Below are 14,296 nucleotides of genomic sequence, written 5' to 3'. Positions count from 1 at the left end.
TCTTCTTTCTTTTTTTTTTCTTTTTAAAAAATTCTTTTGTTTTTAGAAAATTTTGTTTTGAAATAGAACGTCAATATTATCTCATGGAGATGACAAGAACCGTTATGAACTCCACTGGTTGGCAATTTGTTGTTGTGCCCCCACCACGCCCTCCTTTCATGTGAACTGTTCTTACGCACTAACTCCGGTGAACACGCGTCCAGCCCTCTGTCGGTAAATTCTCAAATAAAATATAAAATAGTTGGAGAAGAAAGTCGTTAATTGTTGCGTGATGCTTTGGTCACCAATATGCAACACACGCATACCCAAACCCCCTTCCCCTTCCCCTTCCCCTTCCTTCTTTGTGTGAAAGTAGAAGACGGCTCTAAGACCAAGTAACTACTTTTCGCTATCTTTACCTAAAAGACGATCCAATGTCTATTTGACATTTGAGTTGAGTTGAGTTGAGTTAGTTGTGTACTTACTACCTATGAAGGAAATACAAATACAGCAGGAGTTCACATCGATTCCGTGCATACGAATCGAAATAAATTTAAGAAAGAAAATCGTATATGTCTAAAGAGACACTTTATTGGGCCAATTTTAAAAAAGTAAAGTCGGAAATGCTTACGCTATCTGCTTTGTAGCAACGAAATTAGCAAAATTTCTTAGCCAAGTAGCCAAGGAAAACTCGAATTCATAAGAGAAGCTGACGAGGTCGGCGCTCTCAGAGACCAACTCACACGTGTGACCAAGTCTCTCTCTGTCTCTCTCTTTCCTGACACGTGTGCGTGACCCTTGGACTATCATAGCATGTCTCTTTCGATCCTTGCCATCCCTCCCTCTTCGTTATAAAGGAAGGTGGCGATGCTTATAATTCTTTACTCTCTCTCTCTCTCTCTTGTGTGTGATATTCTACTTGGGTTGTTCTTGCAAAAGAGGGAAGAATGGGAAGGCAACCATGCTGTGATAAGGTGGGATTAAATAAGGGGGCATGGACAGCAGAGGAGGACAAGAAGTTGATCAACTTCATCCTCAATAATGGCCACTGCTGCTGGAGAGTTTTGCCCAAGCTTGCTGGTCTCTCTATGCCTTAAACTTTATAAATTTCCTTGGCCTTTTCCTTGATCTAGTATATATATATATATATAGTTTCCTTGTAGTTGGCTTATCTTTGTTTAAGTCATTCAGGAGGAGAGGAGAAGGTTGGGGTTGATTAATTCGAAACATGAACTATTATTAAATGTTAATCAATGCATTACTAGTTCCAGACTGCGTACTGGCTGATACAGAGGCTGAAACTTCAATGCTGTTTTTTTTTTAACTCATATTCTATTGCTTGGTGCTTCTTTGGTGCAGGATTGCTGAGATGTGGGAAGAGTTGCAGGCTAAGATGGACAAATTACCTCAGGCCTGATTTAAAGAGGGGATTGCTATCAGAGTCTGAGGAGAAGATGGTCATTGATCTCCATGCTCAGCTTGGAAACAGGTCCCATTCGTTGTTCATTTCTGGTTCTTTTGTTCTTCTTTCTCTTTTAAGTGCCATCTTGATTCTTCTTTGCTTTCTTTGTTGCAGGTGGTCAAAAATTGCAGCTCATCTCCCTGGAAGAACTGACAATGAGATCAAGAACCACTGGAACACCCACATCAAAAAGAAGCTAAGGAAGATGGGAATAGACCCCCTCACTCACATGCCCATCCATGCATCTACTGAGATGCAACAAGTTGGTTCTTTAGCTCTTGGAGATGGAAAAGATGAGAAGCTCTGCTCTCAGTGTTCTCCTAAGGAGGGAGTCCAAGAGGAAGCAGAGGAGAAGAGAATGGAAAGTATTTTAGATCCATTAGAGACTCAATGGTTCTCCACTGATGAAGTACCCATGACTCAACCCCATGAGATCATACTACCCTCTGCCTCAACTTCTTCCTCTTCTTCCACTTCATCATCTTGCTCTTCCTCTTCTTCTTCTTCTTCTTCCAAGGTTTCAGTGAAAGATGATGAAATGCTACTTCCATACATGGAATGGCCAGAGTCAATGTACCTCATGGGGTTGGATGATACTATGGAATGGGACTTCTGCTGTTATGATGGGGATGGAAAACTAAGTTTTGATTCTTCTAACCAGGATCAAAGAACCGCCTTTGACCAGGAAGCCTGGAAATTGGAGCTCTTCTGATGTGATCATCTACATGTAATATTTGCTTCCAGAAAAAATAAAATTCTAAAAAAAAAAAAAAAAACACTCTGAGTGTCCATTCTTTCTTCTTTAGTTTTCTTTCTCTTTTGCTTCCTGGCATTTGTCCAAATTGACGATAGAATCCAATAGAGGACTTGTAGTCTGTGTGAAATCTATTGACTTCAATACCAGCTTAGTTACAAGTGCTGCAAAAAGGAGATCATATGGTTAGTATCAAGGGAATTAAAGTCGATGGTAATGTTCAAAGCTGGAATCATTTGAAGATAAAAATAGTTATGAGGCAAAGGTAATATATAAAACTAGGGTGGTTATCAGACCCTCAATTTCAAATAAAATAAAGAGATAAAAGTAAATATATATGACTCAATTTTTGTTGGGCTTCTGTTTTTCCTCTTCCTCGATTGACTAATTCTCATCGTATTCGATAGAAAAATGCCCAAAATTCTATGTCCTGTTGTTTTCTTCGTTTTCAAAGTTGTCAAGTATCATATCGGAAAAGAGAAAGATATATAAAATATAATTCTATGGCGGCTATATTTTGAGGTTGTCACGAACCAACGTTTAGCAGCCTTTTTGACGAAGGAGAAGAAACAAAGTCCTCAGTTACTGTTGGCTTTGACTTTCACTGGTCACCAACGGAGTTCACGAAAGAGAGTGTCGGCTTCAACAGTACCGTAAGCTCTTTCCCTTCTTCTCCTTCTACGTAATTGTGATCAAATAGGTGAAGATTTTGCACTTGTTTGATGAAATATAATTGAGGAATAGTAGTGGGCTCTAGACTCAGAAAAGCTCATAAAGAATAGCATTTATGCACTAATTATATATATATATATATATATATATATGACTTAACGGCTAATTGGAGATTTCCAGTCCCTTTCAATGGGATTGGGTAGTTTCCACCATTTGTAGGCAAAAACTACAGCTGTTTACCTGAATGCTTTTGAACGTTCTTTTGAATGTAAAGGAAGAATTGCGACCCAAAACTCTTATCACTACGACTAATGACAAGCCTATTATTTCCAGTTACGATGCACGTAGTCTCCTTCGAACGAATGCATAGTTAGGTATCTAAATAGACTGGCTCATGAGTCAGGGCTTCTAATTTCAAGGCTCGATAAGGAAAGGTAGTAGAAAGGCAGCACCATTTTCTGGTGACCCTATTATTTATTACATACTACAAGTACCCTTAACGTAGAAATTTCCACTCATCCGTGCTGCAGAGGATCCGATGGAATACAGAACACAGTTCTCTATGGACTCTCGTCCTTTCTTAATTCTTTCCTCCCGTGCCCATTATTTTGCTTGTCTTCTAAGAATTAATTAATGGGTGCACAGAAAGTTGGTCAGAGAAGCAGGAAGATGGAAAGATTATGAGAAAAAAAAAAAAGGTTCTGCTATGGAGTAAGTAAGTAGATAATTTGATAAAATAGTAGGTTCATAGGAATCAAAGCATAAGCTGTTTATGTATGTAGTGGGGGCCATATGGGCCCCGAATTCCATCAACGGATACACGCGTCCACCAAAAAGGAAGAGGCACTCGGCAAACAAACCGAATGGATGCAGCTTTTTTTGCTACTGGCTAGTGCCCAAGATAAACCGAGAGGCCCACTTCATCCAAGAGAAAATGTATATAGAAACCACCTAAAAACTAAAAACTCATGGACTTTACTTGTCGATGGGCATGGGCATGGGCATGCATGTGTCAAACGTTTGTAAATGATTGCAACTCTGCACACTACTCGAGGGTGATAAGGTAGTGGAACTGTATGCTTTTCTTGTTAATTTTGAAACTGACGGAATGGAAAGGGGACTATCAAAGTGCCAAGCCCACTTGTAACTGTAAAACTTATATAAGACTTAGTTATCTATGGGGATGTGTCAAAGACTAAAATGATTGCATACCAACTCAAAGGAGCATCTACAGACATGGGGCAAGAGCTCATACTACTGCTCTGAGGCCCTTTATGGGGGCGGTGCCGCCCATGGGACACCCTAATGGGAACTTTGTATAATAAAATATTCGCGTTGCAGTGTCACAGCTCTTGTTTCAGCTCGTATCAGGGAGGACAGACAGACCAACTTTCAGTTTCGACAAGACTCGTGCAAATGACCAAGTATGAAAGGCAAACACCTTTGCCAAATTAAGAACAAGCAAGACACTTCTATATTTGATCCGCTGATAGACACAATGAAGACTCAGAGCAACAATTTACAGTCAGAGAACGGTAGAGTTAATAGCATCAAATTTCTCCTGTTCTAATGGGTAAAATAACCTGTGATGTATCTCAAGTCAATACTACACTATTCTCAATCACCATATAACTACTGTCCGCAACACACTAGGTTTATAAAAAAAAATGATGAATATGATACACTTAGAACTAGATATTGCTATTAATTTTCAGCCCGAATTAGTTTGGACACTAACATCATGTTGTGGAGTGGATCGACGCGAGCTCCGAAAGATGGTTGACATCACTAGATTGATTAGTCTTCGAACTCCTGCAGGTGATCTAAAAGATAGTCTGCGGCAAGGTCCTCATTCTTGTTTTGAGCAAGGAACACCTCCACAACAAGGGCACGTTTGAAGCCCATTGCTTCAAGCTGCCACAACGAGAGCGATGATATAAGGGAAAAAAGAAGAAGCAGAAAATCTAACAACAATAATCATATAAGAGCACTGGTCAATTAAACTGCCAAAAGTCCCCCTATGTGATATATTTGAACCAATAGATCTGATTGATTGGAAAGGAAGCATTTGATGCATCAAATCTCGGATATCAGGATTTGATACAATTATAAGAATGCTAAAAGGAATTGTGGCATACCAATGATCTGATAGGAACTTAGGAGTATGAAATAACCATATAGTTCGAATAGAATTATAAAAACTATGAAATGAGGATGATATGTGAAGAACAAGATGATAACCATCATGTCCCATATCTCATCCAACGCCCTTAGATTGTTCTCCATTCTTACTAGTTATTATACCATGCTTAATAAAGGCAACATAATCATAATACATCATAATTCTTTACTCCAACATACCCCTCATAGCTCTACTTTGGTTTACCGTTACACCAGACAAGCAAATTTGCATGCAGTGGAGGCCACCATACGACTTCCTATATTTGTTTCAAATATCAGCCATTTTGGTGATCAGTTACTTTAAAGTAATTCATACACCAAACTCGCAAGCAATAATTCAGGTATTTGCTCCAACTTTGTAATTGATTTCCATACATCTCTGCAGAGCTTCTATTAACATTATCCTTTTGTTCAAATGATAAAACTTTTAAAGTATCTCCTTAACTCCATTACATTCCCTACAATACTGACAAACTCATATTGTATCTAACTACTAAAACATCTATTGTAAATTGCTTACATTCTTGAGACCTACTTGTGTTGACTCAGTTTAAAATTGAAATATACTTTTTTACTTGCTTAGAACCGGAGCTAGTACATTGACCACCACTCAGAAGTGTGCTTAATTCCCTCTTTGCTGCACTTTGTTTCTTATGCAACACACTTCATCTAGATACTTAAAGTGACTGCATATCTGAAAATGTGAAGCCTTTGTTTATAGATATTCCTATGTACATTCAACTTAATCATGCTTCTATGTCACATTAATAAGACTTGAACATGTGAATGCAGTCAACTTAATGTAAAGTGGGAGCATTCATGTGCAAAATCAAGGGTTCAACAATCTTTAGCATTGCCTCCTCGTGGAGATTGAAGTGTTGTGCTTGAAAATTGTCCGGCATGTGCCTTTGGGGAAGGTTGACTCCTTGTCCAATCCATTAAAGCCTATGAGCTCCAATTATTAAAAGAAAAGGACTTGAATTGTTAACAATCAAAACAAAGTAACATAAATAAGGGAAAGAGCATAATGAACACATAATCTTAGCAAATTTAAATTAAATTGCTAGTGGAAAATGGCTTTAGAAAAAAAAAAGTTAATGAGAAAAGATTCAACTTACCCGCCGAATGGCTTCTTGCTCCTCCAGAGTAAATGTTATTTGTGGCACTTGATCCTCACTTAGGAAAATCCTGGTTCAAACAACTTAAAAACTTAGAATTAGAAGAACTCCAACTGGCACATAAATGCACATGAATTCTTATGCACAGTATAGTGTTCCTCGCCTCTTTCCTGGCACAGGAGGTTCTTTGATTATACAGGAAAATTCTGCTTCATTATCCTGGATCAGCTGAAAAATGTGGGGATTTTGTTTTCCTAACTCTTGAAGCATAGGCTGTGAATTAAAGGGATCTACAGTCAGTAGACTATAATAGAAGTACAGAACTCAAATGTTAAGAGTTGGCACAGGATAACATAAAGCAAGGAGAAAGAGCAGACCTTTATTATCTGAGGATTAGACTGCAACAGAACCATCAAGGTTCGGAACTGCAGGGAAAAAATGTCAGCGTGAAACTTTGTTTAGTAACCAGGAGCTACCCATATTAGAATAACTGACATCAACTACCTGTGGACTTTTATGTAAGAAGCCAAGGCGGCCCTGTTTGAAATTGAGCAATGAGTTAGGAACGAGATGCACACTCATAAGACAACTAAATGCTTACACAGAGAAGCATGCAGGCATCCAACAGCCTGCCATCCACCAAGCACATGGAAATACTGATGAATATAAGGTTGCTCTTCTTACACTTAATACAGTACAAAGATCAATCTAATATTAACAGATGCAAGCCATTCTAGTAACAATCTGAAATTTAGAGATCAATATAGACAAGTTCGGCACAAAAAGACTGGAGCAGTATTAATATCTAGTATCAGCCAAAAGCAATTATCATAAGAATAGATGTTGTCTCAAAGCCGACAAGTAAGAAACTATTCTGATTTCCCAAAATTTCAAACCACAAATAAGCTCAATAAAAATTAATTCAAACACAACCAAAAAGTTCCTAATATATGGAAATAATTGATGGCATTTAAGGTCAACCTAAACCTCAATATGATGAATGTATGTAAGATCTAATGTATCCAGAGGATTTCTCAAATAGAATGACTAATTTCAAGAAGGAAATAAAGGAATAACCAAAAAGAATGTTTCCCATAATACCTATTAGGCAAAGGATGGCGAGTACGAAGAGTCAATGTCAAGAAGTGAAAGAGTGAAAAGAATAATCTGTTGCACCAGAAGTACTTGTCCTCGAATCAACCAACTAAAGAACCCCATTCTTTATGTTTCAGCTCCCATTTACAATTATAATTACAGAAGGATAGCAATCCCCACAAAGATAAAGAGACAGAGAAAATTATGGTTGAGCAAATGAGAGAGGAAGAGAAAAGAAATGAGAGGAAAAGAAGGGGTGTTACTAGCGCAAATATTGAACAGTGTCAAAAGTGCTCATGTGAACAGTTTTTTTGAAACTCATGTACACAATTATTATCTCCTTTTCTACCCTTTCTCTCCATCTAATATAAGAAGGCGTCACCTTCAATTTGATGTGACACCTAGGGATTTAGTTTGAGCTAAAACCCTTTAGGTTTAACCTCTACATATGTCAATGAGCATGGGACTCTTTACAAGTGCCCAAACTCGTTTACTTCTACCACTTCAGTAGAATATCTTAGGCCGAATAAAAAGGAAGCTATTAGCTATTGCTCTAATTTGACTTACATTTATGCATAAACTCACCCTTTGATCAAAGAGCCAGTCGATGGCCTGGAACAAAACAATTAATAACTCATAAAAAAGACATCTGATTCCACACCATCTAATAAGCTCATCATTTCATGACATCAAGATTTTCCATAGAAGAATAACAAAATTTAGAATAACTAATAATTTGAAAATTCTAGATTTCACGAAGTTTAGAAGTATATTATAACTAAGATATCATGTACCTGGGAAAAAGAATTGGCAGTAGACCCAGTGGAATGAACTGCTTCTGAAACCTGGACGGAAGGATAACTAGTTAGCCACTACTCCATGCTTGAGTTACAGGAAGGACTTGTACATTCTCAGGAAGACAATGATTAAGAGGCCAAGAATAGGAATTAAGTAATTTACTCCATATAATAATAGTATTGAGACCCTCCATTGGCACATCACATGCCAATCCAGCTCAAGACGACAACACCAACACAGAGAACAATTTTCCCCATTAACAGAATGTAACAAATTCTCTTTATTTGTTACCTGTGGAATTTAAACAGTTAGCTGATGGAAGTCAATTTCAATAACTTCTGCCTCAGCTAGGAAATACCACAAGGAGATGAACTCAGTGTGCTGAAATGTGCTATCCAAGAGAGTGTCTAACAAAATCGTGCCTCGGATACTCATAACTGCTTTCCAAACTACAAAGTGAAGCTTCATTTTACCAGGCAATGTTCCAACTCAGAGACATACTATTTTTTCATGCAATGAATGAAAATGGAACAAATATTTGAGCAGACTATATCAGTCCACTTCTGTATAGCATTTTGCATTCAAATGCACAAATAACATGTTCCCGTTCTCACAGTACTCCAGCTCGGCAATGTTCATGAGAAGTTGCACATTCAGCACAATGAATCTGTTAGACTTTTGTTCTAACTCTTCAGGCAAGTGTGAAAGTGCATGAACAGAAGAAAATATATCCATCATCTTTTCCTGTTTTCAATCCCACTACAAAGCAAAGATGGTAAAATAGATTGTACATCATCTAAAAGAACTAAATCCCATGGATTATCTACATCAATCTGCATAAGTTTACTAGTTGCAGCAGAATTATAAAGATCATCTATTACAGAAGTTACTATGTAGACAAAACTCATAACAAAAAGTAGAATCGTAATGGAACCATACCTTACTCAACATGACAACTATGATACCATATTCAGCAATTTTATTATCATCCAATGTGGTATCATCTTTGAGAGTTACCCCTTCATGTATGAGCATCTGTCTATCAGCTGGGTATTGGTTGCCCTCTAATGTAGCCTCGATGACCTTTTTCACATAAGCAACCTGCACAAGGTATTTTTATTACAATGACATTGATCCTACAATAACAACAGTAATTACCAATACTGTCAAGATCAATTGCAGATCGAAAACTGCATTGGAAGGCAGATGCTAAGGTATTTCTAAATTACTTACAGAATAAAATCATAAAAGGAACCAAAAACAAAAAATGTGGAGTATATATGAATGCTGTTCTAAGAACTCATCACATGAAATCATGTCATCTCTTTCACATTCTTAATGGTTCTTCTCTCGTACACAAAATTGTACCTTATCTTCCACCTCCTTATGTGAAACCAACAAAACATATCGACTGCGCCCTCCTCTTCTTATTAGTTAAATTAACTGTAATCTAACAGTTACGACTAGTTTTCAGCACAAATAATAAAATCGAGCAAGATTTTATTCGTAGAATCTTTTATATGGCTGCAAAAAGAATTTTTGCTGTCCTGCCCTGACGTTGATAAGAATATGAGGAAATAGTGAAAATTAACAAATCTTGGAATAAATTATCCTGTTTCCCTCAAGCGCCAAGAACATCCCTGTGTCTTCCTGTAAATTGAAGCTATCATTCCCCATTCTCGTATATTTCAGCCTCAAGATTAAAAAATTAAGAATCCAAAGAAAAATAATGCGAACCAAGAAGGATTCCAGATACGCATTCATAACAGAAACAAACGATCAAAAAATCTCATCAGGTTTTCATCGAACCAAGAATTCCTAAAATTGGAAGCCAATATTTCAAGTTCTTGAACCGAGAAAAAGAGAAGTCCTCAATATTAGCGCGAGGAGAAGAAAACACACGTTGCCAGATACAATAATGGACAGAACAATCAAGAAAGCAGATGAAACCTTGACAGATCGCAAGGACAAGAAATACAAGTCGATCGGACGGAGGCGAAACCCCGGCGATAGAAAGAGACAGGTGATCGAAGCAGAAGGGAATAAAACCTTGTCTTGGGGCTTCACTTCGATATCGAAATTGTATCCCCCCAGAGTCTTCACGATTATCTTCATCTCTCTCTCTCTCTCTCTCTCTCTCTCTCTCTCTCTCTCTCTCTCTCTCTCTCGGTTTCGCGTTCTTGAGAGAGCGGGAGAGCAGTCAGCCAGTCAGTGAGTCATCTTTTAACTCTTATAGTGTGGTACGCTGCGCGCCCGACTTGTCTCAAACCGCAGACAGTTTTAGTCGCGAGTCAGAACTTGGCACGTAAGGTGTCCATTCTTGGTTGGGAGGCCCATGGGCTAATTGGTTAGATAACAAGCCTCTGGATATTGTACGAGCCAAATGCCCATTTAGATGATCCTTTCCTCTACGATTTAATAAGTTTCAAAGTCTAAACGGTTAAACGTATGGCTTTTGATTTTTGATCCAGTAATATCAAAAGCAAAAATGTTTTCATATTGAATCTTAAAGCTAGACAATTAGACATTAAAAAAAATGTCAGAGAAGTGAGAGTAATCGGGATGTCAGCTTTGCTTTGTGGGCAGGTTTCTGGGAAACTCGAATGCATTAGTGAAAGAAATCTTTCTGTAATAAAGATTTAGCAAGAGTAATCGAAGTAGCTAATACAAAGAGCACCAACGAATTTTTCCAACACCCTTGACATATACAAAATAATCACCACGGTCCAAGCCACCGCATCCTCACGTATCAGCCAACCAAAGTAGTTTCTGCTGCAACTTTTGATCAGTTACCCCCATAAGAGCCAATCATGGAGTTGAAGCTACAAGTCATTAATCTTTCAAGAACTGGAAAGAAGAGAGAAGTGAGTATAAGGGGAGAAAAGGACCCCTAGATTAATATGGTGGCCAAGGACTGCGACCGTAGAGGCCTTTCTCAGCACCATAACCATCAGAAGGAGCATTTGGAAGACCCATCTCAGGGTTGGGCTTGAGCATTCCATAAGATCCAGGAGCTACAAACATAAAGTTTGGAGGAAGCCATATGAGGGTAGCTTAATCTTTAAATAGAATAAGAGAACAAGAAAAAAACATTTACCAGGTCGTCGTGCTCGATTCTCCAGCTCAGCCCTCAGCTTCTCAAGTTCCCGAGCCATAGAACCAAGATTCTTCTCCATCACCTGCCTCTGTTCCATTTGGTCAGAACTTGCTTTCTTCTCGTACTCGATCATCGTCCTAACAGAATGATCCAAAATACAACTATTACAACTTTTGCAAATATCAAAAGCAAAAGCCTGGTCTGAGCAAATTGATCAATTAATAAGTTTTTGGTTTAATTATACAAGATTCTCTATTCTGCTTCTCGAAGGCGACTAGGAAAATTAGAATAAGAGAGCTACAAACCTCCCTCTCGCTAACTCCTGACGTAAACCGGCCAGTTCAGCTCTCGTAGATGGTATTTGCTGGTTCTCAGACTGTACATGCTTCAGTTCTTGTGTTAAACTTTGAACCTTTGAAGACATCTCTTCCCGTAAAGCTTCCAATTTTTGTGCTTCAGCTCGTAACTGCAGCACTTCTGCCCTGAGAGGCTCAAGGGCGCGCAGTTCTGCCTGTAGTGTCAAGCCTCTTTGGATCAATTCCCGGGTCTCAACTTCCTTGTCAGCACGCAGTTTCGGTATGGCCTGACTTAAGACATGGAGCTCTTCTTTAACAAGAGGAATCTCACTCCTAAGTTCCACAATTTCCTCCATCAAAAATCGGTTGTCAGCAACAATTCTCCTCATTTCATCACGACGGATGGCAAGTTCCTCTTCGATATCGTGAGGAGGCATGGATCCACGTGCTCGATGTAGTGGAGGTGGGGGACCCTGATGGAAACCATGAAGCTCATCACTCGCAGTTTGACGAGGCATACGATACCTTGCTGCCATCAATGATCTGATTGACAAAATGCCAATTTGATGACCAACTAGATGAGAACACACTAAAAGCAGTCTAACACCATCATGAGATACCAGATGAATAAATACACTTCATACATCTCACTAGCTCCTCCACAAGCATCCCAAGGATGATTTCCAAATAATTGACAGAAAAGGTGGCACAAACAGATAATAGCAGCCAGCACCATTATAGTTCGTTTTGATGTAATGCAGGCTAAGTAGCTTAGGATTCATTAATTATCGCATTATAATTTTCTTTCTTTGTTTCCGTACCATGATCCATCCGAGGGGAGAGAACTATCAGATAACTCAAGTGTCACAGAAAGGTGCAAAAGTCTGCAGTTCCTTAAGGATTTATTTTGCTTATTTTCCTCTTCTGTGATTCAGCTGCAGATAAAGATTTTAGGTAATTTGAGCTTTTACTATATTATTCATCCATATATGTTATTCATCAGTGCCTCATTGAACATGGGCACCCACCCAAACTACTCTCTAGTCCTTACACATACACATCAATAAAAGAACTATGCTATATCATTCTTTGAAGCAAGCATGCAATTTCGTACCTATCCAGAAATTGCCAGTGTTAGTGCTTCGCTGTCTGCGGTCCAATTACCTTCTCTAATGAACATAAACATGTAGTAGAAAATACTAGAGATTTATGGGTAAAAGACTTATTGTCAAGTGACTTACTCAAGTTATACAAATAGATAATAGCACTTACAGACGTCCTTCAGTACTATGAGCAGAAGTTACATCCCACAAGAATTTATTTTCAAAGTTCATGTATAAGGATGGTTCAAGCCTTTTCAGTTTTATAAGAGAAAGCATTTCTGCATTATGTATGATACCATTCATGTTTTTTTGCATGTATATCATTGGAAAGGACAACATGGATAAATCCTGAAGCTATAATAAGAGTAAGTAGACATCATTCTATATAAAATAAAAATGACATGCACTATGTTAGGCTCCGCATACTCCTACTCCATATGTTTAGGACTTGATACTACTAGCGAACTGATTGAGCCTTCTTGTAAAATTTGTTCATCATGCTGCTACAAGCAATGTATCTACTGACACTACTTTAGGGTAAAGACTTCAGGTGAAATGGCCAGTACCGATTCATAAGAACTTAGGAAGTATTAAACAACATTGAAAGGTTTTCCTCTTTCGCCGTTTATGAGTGGCAGAAAAGGAAAAGCTTTCATCTAACTTATCCTTCTGATTTCTTTTCTAATATCTCGAGAATGCAAAAGCATTCAGTCATCCAGAAGCTAACCATTGGGGTCATACAGATGCACAGTCCGATAAATATGCAGTAATAAATGTATATTTAGTCCTCCAATCTATTATATTTCTCTGATTAGATGAATACAGCTGGATGTGAAAAACGAAGCAAACCTTTACCACGAAAACCATGATAAAAAGACATGCTTATCAGAATAAAATGTCATGACTCGTGAGTCAGTAGTAGACTATTCTAACCTGACATTCTTATGATCTACAATATATTAGTTACTCTATCAATTTTCCTTTTAGAAACATACAGCTTGATGACTTCGAGCATTTCCATTCGCTCGAATGCTTAATTCAAGTTGAAATTTATTTTATCAGCAATCAACAATGTAGTAAACCTCAATGGCTTTACATAGCCTGCCGATGCACACAAGCCCATCCATAACTATATCAGCAGTAACTAATACGAAATTCTCCTTATACTCAATTACGCTTCAATACGCTCTTAATTAGGCACAAAGACACAACAATGCACACAGACGATTATTTGATGACACTAATAATGCATATAAACGAAAACAAAGAACAAATTCGAAAGGCATGCAAAAGAATAGCAATTTTGCAAGAAAAATAACAAAAGTTAAAGATCTAAACGAGGAATAGAGACGGAGGAGAGACTTACGGGGAGTTCTTCGACACTGGGAAACAGAGGATGGAGGCGTAGCTAAACCCTAGTGCTTGCTTGCTCTTCCTCGTAAAATCCTCGCTTTCGATACTAACTTGCTCTGAAGCACGCGATGGATGCGGGTTATATCCAGACGGGATCCGAAATCCGACCCGATAACTTCTCGGGTAGCATGCGATTCAACTAATTTTCCTATCCCGACCCATGCTACTTTTATGAAGTCTTCTTCTTTTCTTAAAAAAAAAATAATAATAAATTTACTCAACATTTATTTGTAAAAATATTTGCAAACATAGATCTCTTTTGAATTCGCTCAGTTTAAGCTCAATCTCATCAAGGAGGTTACCGAATTCCTCAGTGTGTCAGTAAAAG

General features: G+C 38.2%; 3 protein-coding genes across 8 annotated transcripts; 1 reads left to right on the top strand and 2 right to left on the bottom strand.

The window, feature by feature from the left end:
* The first annotated feature begins 856 nt into the window (after positions 1-856).
* Positions 857-2,246, top strand: LOC140780483 (myb-related protein 308-like). Its single transcript, XM_073126069.1, has 3 exons — positions 857-1,059; positions 1,339-1,468; positions 1,556-2,246. Exons 1-3 carry the CDS (start codon positions 927-929, stop codon positions 2,151-2,153), a joined length of 861 nt encoding a protein of 286 aa, XP_072982170.1. The 5' UTR covers positions 857-926; the 3' UTR covers positions 2,154-2,246.
* A 2,168-nt stretch (positions 2,247-4,414) lies between these two features.
* Positions 4,415-10,255, bottom strand: LOC140796572 (ubiquitin receptor RAD23d-like). 5 transcript variants are annotated; one of them, XM_073149625.1, is made up of 8 exons: positions 10,010-10,255; positions 8,999-9,160; positions 8,056-8,106; positions 6,671-6,703; positions 6,544-6,591; positions 6,330-6,439; positions 6,167-6,236; positions 4,415-4,781 (listed from the first exon to the last, which is right to left on the bottom strand). In XM_073149625.1, the coding sequence occupies exons 1-8, from the start codon at positions 10,172-10,174 to the stop codon at positions 4,665-4,667; spliced, it is 756 nt and encodes a 251-aa protein (XP_073005726.1). In that variant the 5' UTR covers positions 10,175-10,255; the 3' UTR covers positions 4,415-4,664. The 5 variants fall into 5 exon arrangements, with proteins under 5 accessions (XP_073005726.1, XP_073005750.1, XP_073005759.1 ...); XM_073149649.1 differs by having other exon boundaries at positions 10,109-10,251; XM_073149658.1 differs by lacking the exon at positions 4,415-4,781 and adding an exon at positions 5,742-5,993 and having other exon boundaries at positions 10,109-10,255.
* Positions 10,256-10,671: 416 nt separating this feature from the next.
* Positions 10,672-14,016, bottom strand: LOC140781262 (protein FLX-like 3). Of its 2 annotated transcripts, none has more exons than XM_073127192.1 (4): positions 13,922-14,016; positions 11,462-11,925; positions 11,157-11,293; positions 10,672-11,073 (listed from the first exon to the last, which is right to left on the bottom strand). In XM_073127192.1, the coding sequence occupies exons 2-4, from the start codon at positions 11,887-11,889 to the stop codon at positions 10,955-10,957; spliced, it is 684 nt and encodes a 227-aa protein (XP_072983293.1). In that variant the 5' UTR covers positions 11,890-11,925; positions 13,922-14,016; the 3' UTR covers positions 10,672-10,954. The 2 variants fall into 2 exon arrangements, with proteins under 2 accessions (XP_072983293.1, XP_072983285.1); XM_073127184.1 differs by having other exon boundaries at positions 11,462-11,995; positions 13,922-14,005.
* Positions 14,017-14,296: the final 280 nt, after the last annotated feature.

The sequence above is a fragment of the Typha latifolia genome, chromosome 1 (genome assembly GCF_019914945.1).
Source record: "Typha latifolia isolate L0001 chromosome 1, TyphaL0001v2, whole genome shotgun sequence".
NCBI lineage: Eukaryota > Viridiplantae > Streptophyta > Magnoliopsida > Poales > Typhaceae > Typha > Typha latifolia.
This window is presented reverse-complemented; position numbering and strand designations above follow the sequence as displayed.